General features: G+C 39.7%; 1 protein-coding gene across 1 annotated transcript in view; it reads left to right on the top strand.

Moving 5' to 3' along the window:
• The window catches only part of LOC130254295 (cytosolic phospholipase A2 epsilon-like), a 31,072-nt gene extending 9,345 nt beyond the window's left edge, over nucleotides 1-21,727 (top strand). Inside the window, 18 exon segments of the mRNA XM_056493678.1 lie at nucleotides 3,036-3,172; nucleotides 6,301-6,432; nucleotides 6,915-6,955; nucleotides 7,396-7,438; nucleotides 8,171-8,234; nucleotides 8,883-9,043; nucleotides 9,312-9,404; nucleotides 9,934-9,971; nucleotides 10,582-10,717; nucleotides 12,204-12,340; nucleotides 12,795-13,017; nucleotides 14,446-14,560; nucleotides 15,086-15,223; nucleotides 18,192-18,299; nucleotides 19,210-19,401; nucleotides 19,805-19,971; nucleotides 21,106-21,292; nucleotides 21,504-21,727. Coding sequence (XP_056349653.1) covers nucleotides 3,036-3,172; nucleotides 6,301-6,432; nucleotides 6,915-6,955; nucleotides 7,396-7,438; nucleotides 8,171-8,234; nucleotides 8,883-9,043; nucleotides 9,312-9,404; nucleotides 9,934-9,971; nucleotides 10,582-10,717; nucleotides 12,204-12,340; nucleotides 12,795-13,017; nucleotides 14,446-14,560; nucleotides 15,086-15,223; nucleotides 18,192-18,299; nucleotides 19,210-19,401; nucleotides 19,805-19,971; nucleotides 21,106-21,292; nucleotides 21,504-21,712 — 2,321 coding nt within the window. The 3' untranslated portion in view covers nucleotides 21,713-21,727.

Below are 21,727 nucleotides of genomic sequence, written 5' to 3'. Positions count from 1 at the left end.
TAGGTTTACCTGGGCTGATCCTCAGCTCTTGAAGCAGGATGAAATTTAGCTTGTCTGTCACTGTTTCATACATATCTGGGTACTAGTTCAGTTTCAAATGAGTTAACTGAAAAATTTACAAAATCTCTCTTGCTAGAGCTAATCTTCTAAGAGCTGAAGCAGCCTTCTAGCTTTTGTCTCTGTTCACACAGAGACACAGATCATTATCCTCTTTGTATTAATCATTTGGACATTAAGACTTGATTATACCTTTTTGTTATTGTTTAATTAGCAAACTCAAGTCCTTCAGCTCTTTCTCATATGCCAGGCTGCCTAAATTAATTCTCTTCAATTTGGGTATGTTTAATAGCTGGTAAGAGTTAAAGTATTTTATGGTGGAGGGAGGAAAAGAGTGGAAGAGAATGCAACATGGAAGACACTGAGTGATCATCCACACATTCCTCTCCAGGGCTAAAAGTGTATGCAAAAGGATCTCAGTGCTAAATCTCATCACCTGCACTTATGTTTATCATTGTGTATGTGGGATCTGGTCCAAAATGTAATTAAATTTGTATTGTACATGTAAATTGTCAGATGCATCCTGCAACATTTAATTCTGGGGTATAATTTGTTATTCTTCATGCAGTAGCTTGCCTTTAATTGCTTGTTTTCAAAGTCAAATTTCTTTGTCTCTATCTACATTCTTATCTTAGGCTATGTTGGGACTCACTGGCTGCTAACCTAGTTGGTGTTAAATGTGGATCATCAGATTGTGGGACTCTAATTTTTGCTCTTATTAAGGATGAGCAACCTTGCTAAAGACTAGACAAAACTCTCAGATTGGTATAGGTTTGTTGTGTTCAGAGGGGATTAAGAGCTGAACCTACCACAGCTTTATCTAGATAGAAGAGTGTAAGTCACAAGTTCAGCACTTCTTTGATACTCTGAAAATAATGAATGCCTTTCTTCTAAACCAGGAGTCATAGCTCGTATGTACAACAAAGAGATATCCCAGACCATAAATGAATAAATTCTCTAAAACACACATACATCATTAGTGCATAAATTGCAGATACAGTGGCTGAAGAAACACCCTACTCCTCTGGCACCATCTGAGAAAGTCACTGTGCAAAGTTAGTATGATCTTTTTCAAATGTTAAAAATCAGTGAAAGAGTTTTTGAAAATAGTATGTGAGAGACAGCTAAAGAAATAGTTTCATTGCCAATAAATTGTTATCAACAGGTGTATTGCATATACTCTACATTTTAAATTTGTAAATGCAGATGTTTCAAAATCTTGTATGTAATATTAGGATATTTTTAACATTCTTGCAATGTTAAAGTAATTTCTTACCTACTATGGGCAGTAAGGGGGAAACAATCAAGTGCATGTTGAAAAACTGGAAGATGTTTCATATTCAGACAGTATCAGAAGACTTGGAATATAAATCATACATACCCTGATTGCACAAATTGCTTTAAGCAACACCTATTCACAAGTTTAAAGAAAATGTGGAAGGAGAACCAAGAGACTGGTAGAGAAACAATAATATAATTACTGATCGGACTCTTTTCCTGGGTCACATCCAAGCAGATTGCAATTGTGGAAAGGATATTTATCACTGTGTTATTGGTGGGAAAGTGCAGATGAAGAAGGAAGATAAATTTAAATGAGTTGCTCAGAGTGACTTAGCAGTCTGACAGAGCTGGGACTGGAACCAACATGTCATGAGACCTTTTCCAGCAAATTACTCAATTGGTCATGCTGCCTCTCAGCATGTATCCCACAGCACCAAACTGCCTGTTACCATACCCAAGTCTGAGCTATACTGTGAATACACGACAAGCTCTTAGAGCTGGAGACATTGGAGACAGCTGTAGTTGCCTGGCAGACAAAAGAAATGTCAATTCCCTAGAAAGGACAGCAGATTGGTTCAAAATGGGAGGGCTGGAAGAGGGATGACAGTGTAGAGACTGAGCCCCACCATTCTTCACTATACTGTCAGGATCTTGGTTTGTCGCAGGCTCATGAGGCATCAACACTTTTATGCTCTTAGGAGCAAGTGCACTGCATTAGTCCCTGCTTAAAATTAATTGTCTCAGGATTATCAGAAGGATCCCTAACACCACCAAATACTCCACATATATCAGACTGACACACAAAGAGAAAGTTAGTTGCTCAGATAAACAATCACTCAACTCTCACCTGAAAACTGGCAACCCACAGGAGACACTTCATCCACACCATGTGGCAGTCTCCAGCACACAGAGCAACCTGGTCTAGTGGGAGGTGCCCCTGCCCACAGCAGGGGGTTGGAACTAAATGATCCTTAGGATCCCTTCCAATCCAGGCCATTTGATGATTCTGTGATAGTTGTGCCCACCCAGACAGGTCTTGAGACAAAACAAACCCAAAGCAACTACTGTGTATTAAGATTTAATGCCATACTTGTAGCTCACTGTGCAACCCTTTGTGAAATTACTACCTTTCCCAGAAATTAGAATTTCCTTCTCAATCAGGGCTCAGAGTTTAAATCACAGTAAGATAAAGTGCACTGCCATTTTTGCATATTGTTTTTCATGGTGAAGGGATGTGATCACATGTTGGGTGAGACAGTCAGCTCATTACATGGACTGGATTGCAGATATGTGGGGGCAGCAGACCAGGTGGGACAGGTGGTTCAAAAAGTATTTTACTTTTGAAAAAGGTTCTCTTAAAATGCATAGGTGTTTTTTTTCCTACATCACAGAAACCTCTTGACTTGCAACCAACAAGGTACATACCAATAACAGGTTGTTAAGTCAAACTAGCTCTGTGTACTCTTTTCTTTCCAGTTGTCTTTATTGCAGTAGTTTCTTTGAATCTCCACTCATGACCTGAGCTCATACTTGCAGGAGGTAACAAATAGCAGTGAATGGTTTTGAATAAAGAGCTGTGAAAAAAGTTATTGAAACACCTCCTTTTTTCAATTTGCTGTACACATTCAGTGCTATAAGGCTATGCATTGAGATATTTGTAGTAATTTGTTATTTACAACATATCTTTTCAAATGCAGTTAGCCAAACTGATTGCTATGTAAGTCTGTCCTTGCCCACTGCTTCCCCGGAGACTGTCCGGACCAAAACCATTAAGAACTGCAAAGATCCAGTGTGGAATGAAACATTTTGCTTCAGGATCCAGAGCCAAGTAAAGGTAAGATGCAGAGTGCATTTTCTTTTTTTTTTGGGGCAGAGATTCATTGTGTGATCAATATGTAGGGCAAAATAAAAATAGAAATAAATATGTGTGAAGCACTACAAGGATATGGGTAAGGGGATTTGGAATAGAATGTAGCAGCAAAATTAAGTTTATTTTTCTGATATGTAAAAAATAACCAAGATATTTCGTAACCATTCCTATAGTGTTCTGTCACTTTTCCCTTTTTCTTTTCCTTTTTTAATCACTGTTTTTGTGAAAATCAATGTGAAAATTTCAGAGTAAATTGAATAGTGTAAAAGATACATATGATCTAGGTAGTGAAAGCATCACAGGGCTGTGCTTTTTTACTATTCCTTTGTAATGACCAGAAAAAAACCAGTCACAAAGCAACAGTTGAAGTTTGCATCAGTGGTAGGCTAAGTAAACCAAGCTTACTTCCCACCAGGGGCAATCTCTGCTTTACAGCTTGCACTGTTCATTTCCTAGTGCTGGTGCCAGATCAGGGCTCTCTAAAGTTGCAAATCAGCAGGCCAGTCCTCGGGCTCTCTCAAGAATTGACAAACTCCTCCAAAAGAGCATTTGGAATAGCTCGATGTTCCTATACCACAGGGTCTTCAGTGAACAATCCCTCTTGCCTTTGGCTGCAGAAGTTGACATGATACATGTTCTCAGACTTTCTTCCACAGTTAGGTGGTACTGGTCCTGTTTGGAATAGCTTTCAGCTTTCACGTCTGCCCATCTGTGGCCTACAGCCAGCATTTTCCCTGCAAACCTAAAAGAATTCCAGCTTATTTCAAAATGCCAGTAAGGCACAATTTCCTGAAGCCCTGCAGGTTTATCAGAGAAGTGAAAGGCAAGGGACAAACTTTGCAGCATGGGAACAAACACTCACTGATCTGCAGCTGTTGCACGTGAGCACCTGCTCTTCCTGAAAGGTTTTTTAAAACTGCAATACCACACAGAACAGCTGAAAAAATATCTTGGCCATAGAAGCTGCTTGAACTAGTTCTTCAGGATGTTATGTTTACTTTCAGTAAATATGCAGCAGAAGACAAGACATGTGGCATTAGCTGGAGTAATTTTCAGTGTGGCAATAGCAGCATGGTGGTGGCTGTGGCTTGTGGCTTGCATGTAGGCTGCAAAAATATATCCTGGGCATCTGGGACAACCAAAGCTCAGCAGTTTAGTTAAGGCTCTTGCAGGTTTCTCTGTACATACTACAATTCCTATATTCATTACCCTCTGAGCAGAACCAGAGTCGGCTGGTCTGGTTATTTTCTCCTTTCCTGTCTTGTGTTTTTCTGAGGTATTTGTCTTTCCAAATTATGGTAGCCAGAGCTCAGTAAAAGCATATAATGCACTGTCACTGTGGAAGAAAAGATCTGTTTGGGCATGTTTATGCTGTCTCACCAGGAGCAGTAGTGTTCACTGACAGGCATCTGTTTTGATGAATGTCTGACAACCAGCTGGCTAGAAAAGGATTCCCAGGCTTGTGCTGTGGGCACAACTCCCACAGCTCTGGGAGGGTGACCCTTCCCAGAGCTGGTGGCACACAGCCCTGCCAAGGGCTGTCTGCTCATTACCTGGCTCCCAGTGATGCTGCCCTTATATTCCCTGTCAGAAGAGACAGAAACAGTGAACCGCCCAGACACCCTGGCTGCTTCCCACACAGCATCCCAGGGGTGCAGCCAGAGCTCTCCCTTGGCCAGCCAGCACCCTGTGCACTCCTTCTTGGCTAGCTGGGAGTAAGTGGGACTGTGAGTCAGATGGTCACTCAGAAAGTAAGTCAGTCATTTAAGCCACATAAGGATATTCTATTGCAGCATCACAGCTAGGAAAACTGATCTGCTCTTCAGTGCAAGCCTACCTTCTCCTAACTGCAGACTATTGCTTTTAAGCATATCACCTTCCATACTCCTTTAGAGGCTATTTATGGCTGGCCTGTAAACCAAGGTGCTGTGGCTGCTTGTCTCTGCCTCTTGACTGTGTTCTTCTATTAGCAAGTGTCATGGACAGGGCTGACCACAGTGCAATACTTTGACATCGGTGGCCTTAAAGCAGCATTTCTGTCTCCTGACAGTAAATTGCAAACTCAAGGTCATTTGCCATCTCTCCCTTGCTGGTTTCCTGCAGAATGATAGATGTCAAAAATGAATGCTTGGATTCTGAAGTGGCTTCCTTTCAGTGTATTTGTCTAGTCAATCACTTAACACATTTAGGTATGGACCTTTCTGAGATACATTATGAACTTCTAATTCAACAAAGTTCACGTGATCACTGTCTTTTATCCATGTGTTTGTGCATAAAACCATGAGCCTACCTGTGTGTCTTTAATAAACATCAAGCCTCTTAGCAAGTTTCAGCTAAATCTGATGCATAAGTAAGAATCTGAGATAAGCACTCCCTGTAATTTGCATGAAAATGAGCTGCTGAATATATTGAGGGAGGCCCCACTGAGAAAACAGCAGCTAAGGTTCACTTGCTCAGCACTCTGGAAGGCATCTCTGAGCCAGCCCATGTCCAGCTGCCAATCAGGCACAGAGGGGTTGTTACCCTCTCCTGTCCATCCAGACAGGTGACAGGGGAGGGAGAGGAGGGGATTTATACAGTGAGATTTGTGCAATTTAACAAAAGCATATTGCTTTCTGTAGATTCTACAGTAATTATCTGCATGTGATCTGTTTAATAATTTACAGGATAAAATTATGCAACCATGAACTAATTATATGGTACATTCTTAATGTATTTTAATTGCTGCTTATATCCAAAATTTTTATTCTACCAACAAAGTCCTGACCACTAGCTGGTTTCCTATAATTCAGGAAAAAGTGGTGACCTCAAACCAAATTGGAGGTCAAACATGTTTTTCAATATTCAGTGATTCTACTTTTGTAATTTACTGCTTTTGTAATTTAAATTACTCTGCAGTACAACTCAGCAACAATCCCTACTCTGTGTTAGGTTCAGAATATCTTTCTTCATCTCTGCGTGGATGCAAAGGTTGTGCATGCTCTCTCACTTCTCCCCATTCTTTCTCTGTTTTCCTTAACATGCTGAGCACATCATCTTGTGTCTCTGTAAGATCTCAAAATAGGATCCCAATTCTGTACCTCTGTTCACAGAATATTCTTGAGATGAAAGTCTATGATGAAAATGCAGTCACTAAAGATGACCTCCTCTTCACTGTTCTCTTTGATGTTTCTAAAATCCAGCTTGGAGAAACTGTTCACTTGATATTTCAGCTAAATCCAAAGGTGAGTGATAAAACTACCTTGGTCATGGGAAAGAAATAAATTTTTTTATATTATCTCCTAAACAAGTTCTTTTAAGATAATTGCAGGTAGGAGAGTTTGTTTCCTCTTGGTATGCACTTCATATACTCTGTGAAGAACCTTCCAAATCTTAATCAGCAAAGTAGACAAGGACATGATCCTGAAGGCTTTTGCTAGCTCATCAAACCTCTTAGCAGGTTTTTTTTTTCTGACACCAGAATTGCCTTTTTTCCCACTTTCTTGACTCTGTTGCTCAAATAGGTTTTGTTGGAAATACAAAACTTCATCAGCATTGCACAAAATTTCTTTGTTAGAATTTATTTTCCTGGCATGAGCACAAGCAGGAAGGAAAATTGATTCGATTGAAGAACTCTTTCAGGAGCCAGAATAATAATTTCTAATTTCTCATAGCTAATGAGAAAGAAAATTAATTCAGATGCTTATAATAAATTTATTTTTTACAGACACAGGAGATCCTAGAGGTGGAGTTTGCATCAGAGAGCATGTGAGTAATGTCCACAGGGAACCATAGAAGTGCCCCTTTGCAAGCAGTCAAACACATGCTAGCATTTAGTATAATATAGTTTAAAATACTCAGCAGGACAGCAATGGCTGGTGTTCATGAAATTAGTTGCATATTGGCTAAAACTCTGTATTCCTTATCTACCAAGAATCCTTCTAGTTATTAATTTATCCTATTACTTACTGGAAGAGGGAGGATAATAAGAATTGCAGTCATCATACTCATTAGAGCTATTGTTTACCATTATGATTAAAAAAAAAATGGAAAACACATTTCAAATGTCTCACAAAATTAAAAATCAGTGACATGTTTGAGACCATGCTGGACAAGACAAACTTCAAGGAAGGTATTATTCCTTGATGTTAATTTAAGGATGTATTTAGTTGATACTACATCTGATTGCACGTTTTTTTCTCTTTCAGTCCAGTCCCTCCTGAAAAGCTTGTGACTAATGGTGTATTAGTGGTAATTTTAAACTATTGCTCTTCTATCTTTGTTTTCATGATAGTGATAGGATTGGTGAATCTGGCAAATGCCCCAACACCTCACTGCAGGCAAGGCTGAAGGGGAGGGAGATGGAGGGCAAACACAGGTAGCCATCCTTGTTGTGCTGCTCCCCGTGGGAGGATGTGTTAGGAAAGAATGTGCACAGTCATTTGGGATACCCAGAGACCTGTTCACCACCACAGGCTGATATCAAGCCTTGACAAAGCCTGAAGTGGTCTTTCACTGACTTACTGCTGCTGTGTCATTCCTTTGGGGAACTTCTTTTGTGACTCCCTCACAACCATCCTGTTGTCCCCACTTCCACAGGATGATATGGAAGTTGCTTTCTCAGCTGCCCTTAACTCATTACTTGGAGGAGGTAGCACTTGCCTGTCCAGCTTCACCAAAGCAGGCATCAAGGACATCCCTGTGATTTGGCCATCCCATCAGTTTACCCTCAGGAGGTCTCAGCACACTCCCATTTGCCCCTCTGATTCCTCCTTCTCCTTCTCTCCTTCTCTCCTCTCCTTCTCCCCTTCTCCCCTTCTCCCCTTCTCCCTTTCTCCTTTCAGCTGAAACCCATTACATTTTCAGAGGGCCAAAGTCTTTCTCTTGTCAGCCTGTCAGGTGACCAAAGACAGATAGCAGTGAAGTGACTCAGACATGGAGTGTTTTATATACTTTAATCTCTCATTGTTCACCCTGCTACAGTCTCGTGAAATTTCCTGTTTGGAAGTCCTAGTGGACAACAGATGGACAAAAAAAGAACCTTCAGGTTAGACTTCAAACTAGAAACAATATGGTTAACTGACTTTTCTTGGTTGGTTGGTTGCTTTGGGGTTTGTTTATTTTAAATTTTTTGTTTTAGTTTGTTTTGGTTTTGTTTGTTTGGATTTTTGTATCCCTGTGTTGGGTTTTTTGGTTGTTAGTTTGTTTTGTTGTGTCATTTTCTTATCTGGTGATTTCCCTAGTTTGTTCTTACAATTAGAGCACAGGATTGGATGGTTAGGGGTGTAATATGCCAACAGTTACAATGGGTCTGTGCTAACTAACAAAAACCGGACTTTGAAATTAGAGGAATGAATCTTACAAGTGCTGTAAAGTAGAAGAAAATATATATTTCTATCTCAACTTACATTTTGTCCAATTTTCCTGTATGTCTGAGTTTTTAAAACATCAACTGCAGCTTTATAAGCTTTTTGGTGTTTTGTGATTTGTTTTTAATTTGCTTTTCTTCTCCTCCTATTTCTTGTAATGTTCCCTTGTTGGATAAATAGAGTTTGGAAGCTTTTAAGCAATGTTGAAGCATCATTTATATATGTATTTATATATAAACTTCTGAAAGACTATTTAATGTTCCATTTCTGGGATCATAGTCATTAACTTCTCTGTATATTTTTCATGTTTGGATTTCTTTTTTTAGAAAAAGACTTCTTGTTTTCAGTGAAGGGATCATATGAGAAGAGCCAGATTCTGTCACTGGGGTCTTTCTGGCAGCCTCTGAAGCCCCTGAACTTCCATTACATCAAGTACAACCTGTCAGAGCTGTGCATGGCTCTAGCAGAGAAGCCTCATTTCTGCTCGGTATGTGGTCATTAACTTGAATAAGCTCAGAAAACTTATGGTTTTCTACATTGACTGAGGCATATGGAAAGAGTTTGTATTTTCAATAAAGCGCTATCTTTGATGAACTTCATCTCTGAAACAGCATTGTAACCCCTAAGACATGCAAATATTAGATGCCAACTTGAAAACTGCTGGACAGGGACCACATTTGAAAAAAGTAAATTGGAGACAGTGCCTTTGTATGGTGTATACATTAAATATTTTTCTATTATAATTTATTTTTCAGTGCACTTCAAGTGAAGACAAAAATGACTACTATGCATCCCTCACTATTCCTCTGGATTCACTTCCATTCAGTGAGAAAGTGGCAGTGGCAAAGGTGATTGATACCAACTTCTTAGAATAAATGACAAAAGATCAATGGGCCTGACTTAATTAGATCAGTGTGAAGTAGGGGTTTAGATATTAACTCTTAGTACCCTTAACTTTCTAACAATTCCTAACATTAGGGACCTGTATATTTTCATATGAACCAAACAGAACAAAAAAATCACAGCCAAACACATGACAAAGGGATTTCTGTGGCCACCTCAGGGACAAATGCAGATGAGAGCAAATGCAAATGATGAGGCAGGATGGAGCACACTGGCAGAGCTGGTGCTGGTTTTTTACTGTATACTGCTCTTTTTATCTTTAGTATAAAACAATATACGGGAAATAAAGTGGACTTGGAGAAGTTTTAAGATTTAAATGGATTTTCTGATTATTATGGCTTTTTTTTTATTTATTTTCTGATTATTGTGGCTCAATGTGGCTTTTAGAAAAAGAGGAGGGCTTCAGAGCTGATGGTAAAGAAAGAACATTAAATGATCTCCAGTGTTTATATTGTGTTTTTGTTTTTTTCCTAGGATGAGACAATCAATTTACATGTGAAATCAAATGACTGGTAAGAAATTCTGTCTTTGGGTTTTGTGGCTGTGAAAAAAAATATGCTTTCTTGCCTTCTTACCTATTTCTGTAACTAGGGAGAAAGTATTTAGTCAACGTTCGTTACCCATGTCCACAAGGTGGTTAACTGTGCTAGATGAATTTTCCTCTTATGCTGCTATATAGAAGTTCAGTTTAGATGGGGAGAATAATGTTTTCTGATTGCAACATCTGTAGAGCTATATATTTAGAAAAAGATGTGTTTGCCTTCCTTTCCTTGCTTGTAAACAATACCGAGCATTTGTATTTATAAAATCTGGAGGTTCTGGGGCAAGAAAGCTTAAATATTCCACTGTTTATAGTATCCATATATGGATTGCAGTATTTGTGTTAGACACTTCTTGAAAATCAGTGTAGTAATAAAGAATATTTATTTCTGTGAGATTTTGCTACTTTTTGCATTTCATCAGTCTTTTCTCTATACAATTTGTGATGTGCTTTGTGTAGCTGCAGTAGCAGCTTTTCTAAGCCTATTATTTTAATAATAGAGTTGCAACTTGTAAGCAAGCATCCAGATATTAATTTTAAGTGATTGTGCATACCCTGTTTAACCCTGGCCTTTATTTGAGGTCCAGAAACTTAGATGTTCGCTTGGAGTTTGATTTATGTATGGAGGAGAAAAATTTCCTACAGAAAAGGAAGAAGTTTGTGGCCTCTGCTCTGAAAAAAGCACTTCATTTAGAACATGACCTACAAGATCATGAGGTATGGGGAGGACCACAGGGACTGTAAAATGCTGTGTAAAAAGGAATATGTTGTTTGTAGCCTTTTTTGCATATTGTCCCTTAACTAGCCCTGATATATTCACTGCAATATGTAAAGCATTGAGGAATGCTTTTCTACATTTTCTGCTTTAGATGAAGCAATGTGAGAGCCAGGATAGTATTAAACCCTCTTGATACACATTTCTCCAAAAAATATAATACCATAAATTAGAATTTTTTTCCTCTGTTTCTTTTTCATCTGTGCATTATGGACCTGGATAGTCTGACTGTTCTAGCTGATCATTCAGTCACCAAGACCTCATAAAGGTATTTTATCAGATTTTTGGAGGGAGAAAATCTAACAGTTAAAGTGGTGCATAATACTGAGTGATGAGAAGGGGTCTTATTATAGACTCTCTCATCTGGTGCTCATCGTCTCAGCTGTAGTTCCTCAAACTGAACAAACACATTCAACATTTTTTCTCTAATCTGTTCTGTCTGAGCCAGGGTTCATATTTGTTAATGTCCATGCTAGTGTGGGGATGGTTGGTGCTTTAGGGAGGGAGCATGGTCTGTGATCAGGAACTTGAAAAAGGAAGAACCGACTTGAGAGCTGGTTAAGTTTCTTTCACCTGTGCTTTCTACTTTGTCCAGGACAGGTGGACCAAAGGCATTTTAGGTAATATACGACAGCATGATTTTAGACATTATAAATTATGTTCCTGCTCACAAACATTTTACATTGTTTCTCACTGGCACAATAGTTTCAATGAAAAAAAAAACCCAGTAGTTTCTTAAGTATAAGAATTTCTAGGGGAAGTACTTCTAACTATTATTTTCAGATTTTCCAGAAAGATAATATTTCCTTATAATCAGGTAAATCCAAATCAGAATACTTTGTTTTGATCTGAAATGTTCAATTTGAATCAGGAAACTGTTGAGTATTTCTTTGACGCAATTGTCTGGAAATGTGTGTGGAAAATGTCAATGGGCTTATCTTCTCTCAGTGGGTTTCTTAGAGAAATTTGTCTTCCTGTAACACAATTCAGATTTCCATACAATTAGGCTTCATCACTGCAATTATACACCCTAGGTACTTTGTAGGAAATGTAATCTAGCTATTATTCTTGACTTACAGAGAGGATGAGCTCTGCTAGTTATCAAAATAGACCTCTCAAGAGAAGATGTTTTTCTAAGGAAAATGCAATCTAATATTGAAATTCCTTGAAACAATAAGTTTTGATAAGCCAGCATGTAAAAATTTGCAAATTTTTGACTTTGATCAAAATCCTCAAAATCAGTTAGGTTTGTTTAGCTTTTTTTCCCTGTGGAAAATACAGAGTTTTCAGTTTTTTCTTCCCTGCTTGGGGAAATGGTGAAATGTTGGAATTTTTTGTGGGACTGACATGCTACATTTCACTTAGCTCTGATCACTTGTGCTGGTAAGCAAAGTGTTGCTTACCCCTGCTGTGTTGATGACTAAACAGGTACCAGTTGTAGCAGTGATGACAACAGGAGGTGGCACCCGGGCACTGACGTCTCTGTTAGGCAACTTGCTGGGTCTCCAAAAGCTGGGTCTGCTGGATGCTATTTCATACATCACTGGGTCGTCTGGTTCGACATGGTAAGGAGATCCTGAACAAAGACATCACTTGTCACCTCTGTAGTCTGCTGTGTGAGGTGTTTGTTCTCTTCTTGTTTGTAAAGCAAGGCGTACTGCTTCAGTCTCGAGCTTTTTTTGTTGCTGCATTAGGAAAACATAGCCCAGGCCAGTGAATGGCCAAGGTGCTGCTTACAATTTTCCTTGATTCTTTGTTTCATCTCGACGATCTTTCCTAGAGGAGAGTGCAAATCACAGCCTTGTGCATAAACCTTATATCAAGGACGATTTTTCCCCTCAAGTCCTCAAGTTTCACTACTGATTTGGGCAACTCCCTAGATCAAAAAATCTTTTCAACAATAAATTAATCCCAAAAAAAGCTTTTAAAGAAACTCAGCTAGTTCATGTGATGTGGACCTAAGTCTAAAAAGTGAAAGTTTCTCTGCATATGACAATGCCCTTCCTTTGTTTTCCCCAGGACTTTGTCACATTTGTATCAGAGTGCTGACTGGTCACACAAAGATCTATCAAGACCAATTGGTGAAATCCACAGACACATGACCAAGTGCAAGCTCAGCTGCTTTTCCCTGGAGAGCTTGAAATACTATGCAAAGGAGCTAAAGCTGCGAAAGCAAGAGGGATACAAGATCTCTAGTGTTGATTTTTGGGGACTTCTGCTGGAAAAAGCATTAGACGATGGGGTAGTGTTTTCCTATGCTTCCTCTAACAGCTACTGAGTACTATTGTATGGAAAATGAAGCTCCAGGGACAGATGCCTGAGAGCATCCCAGCATTATCCAGAAGCTGATTGCTGATTAGCAAAGGGGTTTTAGAATTGTTAAGGTTGGAAAGGCCTCTCTGTCCAGCCATTACCCTATCACTATCATGTTCACCACTAACTCATGTCCCCAGGTGCCACATCTACACAGACTTCAAACTTTCACAGATGGTGATTCCACCATCCTTTAGGAACCTGTTCCAATGCTGACCAGGTTTTCAGTGAAGAAATTTTTCCTAAAATTCAGTTTAAACCTCTTAGGGTACAGCAAATGTCCATTTCTTCTTGTCTTATCACTTGTTACTTGGAAGAAGAGACCAACCCTCAGTTGTCTACTACTTCCTTTCAGGAAGTCGTAGAGAGTGATAAGGTCTCCCCTGAGCCTCCTTTATCCAGGCTTCACAATGCCAGCTCCTTTAGCTGCTCTTTGTAAGACTTTTTCTGTAGACCCTTTCCCAGCTCCATTGCCTTTGCTCCATGTCCTTTGCTGGACATGCTCCAGCAGCTCAATGCCTTTCTTGTAGCAAGGGACCCAAACTAGACAGTGCCTGTGAGGTGTGGCCTCACCAGTGCTGAGTACAGGGGAACAATCACTGCCCTGCTCCTACTACTATTGCTGATACAGGCAGGATGCCATTGGCCTTCTTGATCACCTGGACACACACTGGAACATGTTCAGCTACTGTTGACCAGCACCCCCAGGTCCTTTTCTGCTGGGACACTCTTCCCCCCGCCTGTAATGCTGCTTGGGGTTGTGACCCAAGTGCAGGACCTGACACTGGGCCTTGTTGAACCTCATGCAGTTGGCCTTGGCCCATGATCCAGCCTGTCCAGATCCCTCTGCAGAGCCTTCCTGCCCTCCAGCAGATCAACAGCTGCTCCCACCCAACTTAGTGTTGTTTGCAAACCTGTTGAGAATTTTATCCCCACATATCTCTTAATATATAATTAGCAGCTTCTGTAGATCAGAAAACCTATGTTTCCTTCTACAAGTAGTATCTGAGTATCTGAGTGCCTAACTAAAGAATCATGCTCTTAGTTTATTTTCCTCTGTTCATTCCTGTGAGAACAAATTTCCATGTGAAGTGTATGTTTTTACGAGGAAGAACAGGCGAACATTTTTTTTTTTAAAAAGTGTCCTACAACTCTACTTGTATTTAAATAAGCCTATGTAGATGTTTAAATGTTTAGATCACTCCTTGGTTAAAAAAAATGTTTGGACACAAAATGAGTTGAGAGAATAGCAAAATTAAGAGGGAAACAGCTATGTATTTTGCTTTACTCTTGGAAGCCCATATACTATGCCAAGAAGGTCCCTTGATTTTGCTCTTTGTCATTCATCAATTCACAGAAAAATAACCACAAACTCTCAGATGAGCAAGAGGCATTGAATCAGGGTCAAAATCCCCTACCTATCTACATGATCCTCAACATCAAAGAAGATTACAGTCTTTCAGAGTTCAAAGGTGATGGCAAAAATGGGCTCATTTGGTGTTCAAACTATCTGGATTATCAGTACTTCAACCTCTTCTACAGCTGACCCATAGCATTTATAAACAGTTTCTTTTCCTCTGTAACTTCCTTTTCCCTTTCCAGACTTTATGCCTAGGCTATGGGAGGAACTTATCTTCTATGGGGTAGGAGAAATCTTGGGGAGATATTTAAGGACAGCCAAGGTACTCACAAGCTTTAGTTCCCCTTGTGGGGTAACTCAGGCTGACCCCTCTTGATGTAAACTTCACTTATGTTCTCTCTGGAGGGGGTCATTGGAAAGTTCTGAATGAACAACACTGCACAACATTACTGAGTGGGTGGCTGACACCAGCTGAATGATAACTATTAACCCTGAGGAAGGGCAGTCTGTGGTCTTCAGATGGAAGTGGTCACAAATAGAGTTTATCCTCCAGCTGCCTTTTTAACTTTTCATAGCCCTTCCAGCAGGAAAGTAGGAACAAGATTATGATTTAAAAATTTGTTTTATGTCTCTGCAGAATGGGTGGAGTTTACCCCTTACGAGGTTGGGTTCTTAAAATACGGTGCCTTCATTCGTGCAGAGGATTTTGGCAGTGAGTTCTTCATGGGTCGCCTGATGAAGAAGCTTCCTGAGTCCCGAATCTGCTTCATGAAAGGTGATGTGCTCTATTGCAAAAATCTGAATTGCATAAATATGTATTTTGTTTTTAATATAATGCAAACCATGCATGTTACAACCAGTGCCCTGCATCCTGCAGGACTGAAACCAATTGTAGATCACGTTGTTCTCACCTCTGACTGAATTCCTTAGACAATGGAGATGGGCTAAAAGTACTGAGAGGAAATTTCAAACTGCACTATCACTGTTGCTTTTGTCTTGAATAGTGATGCTCATGCCTGAAGCTTCAGGGCTGCTTGAAGAGGTTAGGTTCATTTTGAACCAACCAGAAGCAGAGTTCCACATGAAAAGAATTTGTATTTTGAAACCAAAATCTTAAAATCAAATTTGTCTATTAATGGCGTGATCTTAGACACCAAAGCAATTTTGTTACTGAGCTTATTACAAAATACATCAATTTAGAGTAATTTTGTGAACTGCTGATACTTTTGCAAGTTTAATAATATTCTAAATCCTTTGTAATTTTGCTACCATGATAAATAATTGAAATTTATCATTCTAAATTCAGTAAATTGGGTAGCATCCAGCAATAAATGAAAAACATATTTTGCAGGTTTTATGCAATTCTTGTTTTAATTTTGCTTAATACTGGAAGTCTTTACTACACACCTTTGTACATTGGTTCTCTGGGGTAAAGTTGTCTGCAAACAAGTCAGTCTGCTCTTAAACAGATATTTGACATGTAAATAAGCATAAGACACAGCAGGACACCAAGGATACAGGCAAAAAATGGTTAATTTATAAAGTGAAACAACAGCAACACCACATGGTATTCCTTGTTTGGTACTCAGAGAAGCTGTGAATGTCTGTATTATGCAGGAGGAGTCCAGAATCATATTGTTCAAAACATGAGACAATAGGTGGGCATAAGAAAGAAAAGACTGTGCTCAGTCACACAAGCACTAAATCTCACTTAGCTATGCTAAGAGCTTTTAGTGATGTCATGACTTTAGAAAAGAGTTGTCTGAGGGAAAAGACTCAGAAGAAAACATAGGATCCAAGAGTATGAAATGGATCTGAAGAGGGCAAGAGAAATTCATGCAAAGTAAATCCCACTGGTGGCTCTGAAACCCAGTAGTTCAGATGCAGCCACCAGTACTAGAAATCCCAAATCCAGGAGCTTTAGATACCGGAGAGTACGCTGGAGAAGAGATCCCTGCATTCTTCCCTTTTCCTTTTACTCTTCCACTAAGTGCTCTGTGCTGACTGTTAGAGGTGGGAGGTAGGTCACAGAGCTAGGTGGGACTATAGAGCCTTCTTCTGAGTGTGTTGTCCTCCATTGCAGCTCCTCAATAGCAGTGGGGTAGTGTGCTCATACCCGAGGTGGCCAGGTAGCAAATACAGCCAACACATCCAGCCTGGGCTGAGCTCTGTTCTCAGCCTTGGCACAGGAGCCTGCTGATCCCACAGCCATCTATAAAGTGCATCTTTAGAAAGGATAAGGTGGAGAGTCAAAGCAATGTTGCCATCTAGTGATACCACATGTGATGCCCTTTTGGGTTACTATTAAAATGTGCTATTAGTTACAGCTTGAAGTTTAAAGATAAAAGCAAGGTTGTCATTTGCAGGGAGAGGAAAGGCCTTTTGTAAGAGCAGTGGCAAGAGCTGGAAAGACTGGATGAGCTTATGGGGATACAAGATCTGCATGTTTCAAGGAGAAAGGCTGGGGTGAATAAGTGCTTGTTTACTCTTTTCAACTCTGTCAGCCTAGGAAAAGATACCATCCCTTTTCACAGTTCTTGCTTCAGCCAATATAGGTACAAAGAAAATTCAGTGGGAGAGGTTAGGGCAACGTAGCTGTGTAATTATAAGCAAGTTCTGAGGAGACAACAGTGTTTGAAAGTCATTAAAATAGAGGAACAGTGTGTAACTCCTAGGGCTGAGGGAACTGAACCAGAAGAGTTACAGAATGAGAAGAAATTAAGACAGGAGAAACCAGAGGAGTTGTCTTCTCATAGCAGGTTTGGACAGAAGCTTCTCAAGCTGCTGGGGGATGAGGTTGTCTTGACAGAAACTGGCCAGTAATTATGTGCAAATGAACTCTGCTTGACAGCTAAGTGTAGATCCAGAGAGCCACAATCTGACTTCTTGCTTATGCATTTCTAATATTTCTTAAGTGAGTCTATTCTTACAAGGACTTCCTGTAAAACAGAAGGCTCTTGTATTTCTGTCCCACTCTAGAAACAAGCCATGTTTTAAAGGGAATTGTATTTCTGTTAATAATTTATGGGATGAATAATTATTTTATTGTACAACTCAAGTTATTGCATCCTGTACAATGTATGGCTTTTGCAGAGCTTTCACTGGTAGAGATTTTCAAGGCAGAGCACAGTGCTGCTTTCTCTGGTAGAGTTCCTCTTGGGGCTGGTGGCAGAGCTGAGGAGGAAGAGATACTTTTCAAAACCAAGAGACTTTCAGAGATTTCGGCATTCTGGAGACATTTTTAGATGTTCTTTTATGTAGGACAGCAAAGAGAAATTTTAGTGGGACAGCAAAGATGTCTTGTATTGAGAGGACTTTTCTGCAGACTATCCCAGACTGTGCTCTTACCATTTGATTCTTGACTGTCCAAGAGCAGCTTCCAAACCTTTAACTGAATATCCACTTGTATATGACATATTCTGTAGACCAGACCCTTATTTTATAAGAAATGACATGGTTTTGCTTACTTATGACAGTTGCATATAGGATGGGAAATGTTGTTTTGGAAGTGGCAACGAATTACAGAGGCTGAAGGCCTCACACAATGTTTTAAACTATTTAGGCTCCTCCTTGTGGACAGAATGCTAGCTACTGAAAAAATCTTCATACAGTTTTTGGTAATAATTTGAGAACCTTGCGGCTTTCCAATACCCCCTGCAAAGCTGAAAGATTTTTTTTTTTAAAGGGATATTTTCCATTCGAATGTTTCTGAAGAAGTTTCCCTGTTCTCTACCACTGCACAGGCCTGTGGAGCAATGTCTTTTCGTACAACCTGTTGGATGCCTGGCATTCATCAGATCCTACACAGAGGCGCTCACTGAGGTGCACCCAACACAGCACTGTTGATATTGGTTAGTTATGTTTCTGTTTTACCTGTTGCTTCATAAATCCAGAGGCTTCATGTTGTCAGCTGTATCTAACTAGGTTTCCTCTCTGAATTTATTCATAGCAATATTATTTCCCTTAATCTCTCTTAGACTGAATTTATGCCATATAAAACTACTGAAGGTTTTAAACAGGTTGTCTTTGCCCAGGGCCCTTTGGTGAACCTCCATGTTGTAACAAACACCTTGGTGCTGTGCTCTCCATCTGCCTCAGCAGCTGGTGCTTTTCATACATTGTATTGAAGACTTCAATTACATGCCACTCCATTTCAATTTTCTTTGATCTTGTTGTAAATCTATGTGTTTTTAAGAGGCTTTGGTTGTCCTATCTGTGCTCAAAGACATTTAGTGAGTTTGGTTTATGGGTTTCTATCACTTTCTCCATGGAAGTTTTGCAAAGCCCTAAGCTCAGTAAGTGAATAAATGCATGATAGAAAGTCATTGGCTCTCTTCCCAGTCTCATGACGTACTGTCTAGGACAATCCTGTTTCTCAGTTTTTTTGTGGATGTCCCAGTCTCTTGACAGCTTTTAATTTTTTTTTTTCTCCAAAGCTAATTTTTATTAATTTTAAAAGGAACAGGTCCAGATTCTGAACCTACCCTAACCTTCACAGAGGGAATCGATCTGTGAGTTCTAAAAAAGAATGGATCACTTTTTCCAGGCTTAGCAAGTTTGTTGCCACTCTGTTTCTCATGGAATAGACTTTACTGAAGATAGATTTTCTTCTTATTCCTATTTTGACATTCATTTATTTGTATGTTGCAATGTCTCATTAGGATCTTCTTTCCCTAGCTAATATGAGATGCCTCCTGTTATACTAAGTATTGAAAAGAACTGTATCAAAGCAACAATTTGTTCACCCCCTCTATCTTTCAGGAGAAGAGCCTTCTCCATCAGACAGGAGACATGAGTTGGAGACTTACTTGGTCACCCCTGAATGTGGCATCATGGGCGTCATTCGGCGGATCCTGACAGAGAGGGTGATGGTTTCAAAGTTCTACAACTTCCTGAAGGGGTTCCAGCTGCACAATGAATACCTGCAGAGCAAGAACTTCTGTATATGGAAGGGTAAACATCCTTGAATATAATTTTTTATCTTCTTAGATGGTTGGTGTTTTCATCAGTGAAGAGAAGGTAGGCAATGAACATTTGGAAATGAATGTTTCAAGATAACTAAATTTCGTACAGTCAAATCAGCTTCAGGAATTTCCTTGACTCCAGGGCAAGAAAATTACTGCTCATCTGAGATGGAAAAATAGCAACATGAGAAGTGAAGGAACTCTCTTTTTACCTTGAACAGGTCTTTATTTTTATGTGAAGGCTGAACATCTGTAGTGTGTCAGGGTCTTTAAAAAAAAGTAAACATAATGGAGAGCCAAGAGGCATTTTTCCTAAATTTTCCTTATTATTCAAACAACAGATGTACTGTTTCTTCATTGAATCACTCACCATTACAAATATTTCCTTTTAGATACTGTCCTAGAGCATTTCCCCAACCAGCTGACAGAAACAGCAGAGTTCATGTGCCTGGCAGACACAGCAGGATACATCGACATCAGCTATCCACCACTCATGAGGCCAGAGAGGAAAGTGGATGTTGTCCTGCACTTAAACTATTCTTCTGGATCACAGACCTTGGTGTGAAAAATGCTCTCTCTTCTTTGATAAACAGCTGCTGCCTTTTAGCCCTCCTTAACTCCTAGAGATTCAGAATAATTTATATAGAATAGACTGATTCTGGGAGAAAAGGATCCTTGGTCTACAGCTCCCTGTGCAGTTGCTTAGGTCTTGCAAGTGATGCTGGTAAAACCCCCAAGAACAGAAGTAATATCAGATTTCTAAGTATTTTGTATGAATTAACCCTCTAATAGCTAAATGCTATCTCCTATACCTGTGTGCTCCTGTGATCTCCATTTGGCTATATTCACATGGAGTGTTTATCTAGTTGCCACCACTGATGAACTCATTATAGTTGTTTTGTGATGTTCATATAAAGTTATCCACGTGCAGTATAATAAGAAATATTTTTCCAGTTGTCTTTAGAACAATAACTAGATTTTTTTTGTTGCTGTTCAAAATTGTGGAAAAGAATTGTCCTTTGACAATAATTGCTTTTTCAAATACCATCTAATAACCTGGTCTATAGTTCCTGTTACTAGGTATGGATAAAACAGGAATTCTTCAGGACTAGAATTTTCATACATGCCAACCAGACTCAAGAAGCAAAATCCTACTTTCAAAAATTGCTAACACACCTGCAAGATTAATGTTTCAGTTAAGATGACATTTGCTCCCAGATCACTTTTGGCTTATATCACTTTTCAGAACCATCCTAAGGCATATAAGACAGAGGTTTTTAAATACTTTATGCAGAGTAAAAAAAAATAAATTGTAATTTTGCATTTAAAAACTGTACTATTTCAGATTCTTGCCCATTCTACTTGTTTCAGGATTTTCTCCAGAAGAGGCATCTTTCTGTACCCTAAGCTGTTAGGCCACCCTTCCCATAGTAATTTTACCTATCTTGTAGAGATAAAGGCTAGTGAGGAGAAGAAGGAGGTAGAACACCAATCAGGAGTGCAAGTTGGAGGCTGAGTCTTGAATTGTTCTGTTAATAGTACTTAATACCTCATGTAAGAGACAAGGATAGAAGAAATATTGACAGCAAACCTTGGTCCCAAATATTTTTGAAGATCTTTTGATGGATGCATTAGGAAAAGTGGTGGAATTGGCAGAATTTCTGACCTTTTCTTGTTTTCTATCTGAATTCAGCCATTGGAAGAAGCCTCCAAATACTTTCAAAAGCAGGGAATCCCATTTCCCAAAATCCACATGAGTGAAGAAGAGAAGAAAAATCTAAAGGAATGCTACATCTTTGAAGACACAGAGACCCCAGAGGCACCAACTGTGGTGTTTTTCCCTCTGGTGAATGACTCCTTCAGAAAATACAAAGAGCCTGGTAAGCCATGGGATGGTTCTCCCACCACCTGGCAGCCCTTTGGCTGTGAATGGGAGACATGGTCTGGGGTGGTCTCCTCCCTCCCCTCTGTGCCTCCCATGGGAGAGAAATGAAAATGCCAAGGGAGTGAGTAGTAATGTTGTGCTCCACCTGGAAAGTGAGAGGTGGAACCATATCTGTGCCCCACTGATGATTTTTCTTTATTTGTCAGGTGTGGAGCGCAGCCCTGCTGAGATGGCACAGGGCAATGTGGATGTCTCCTCCATTTTTTCCCCCTACTGCTTAAACAGCTTCACCTACACAGGGGAGGAGTTTGACAAGCTGATAGAACTGACCAGCTACAACATTCAGAACAATGAGCATCTGATCCTTCAGGCTTTGAATTCAGCCATAGAGCAGAAACGACAGCACAAAAAATAAACACCTGAGTTTCAG

Source organism: Oenanthe melanoleuca, chromosome 5 (assembly GCF_029582105.1).
Source record: "Oenanthe melanoleuca isolate GR-GAL-2019-014 chromosome 5, OMel1.0, whole genome shotgun sequence".
Classification (NCBI taxonomy): domain Eukaryota; kingdom Metazoa; phylum Chordata; class Aves; order Passeriformes; family Muscicapidae; genus Oenanthe; species Oenanthe melanoleuca.
Note: the sequence above shows the minus strand (reverse complement) of the source record. Positions and strands in the feature narration are given on the sequence as shown.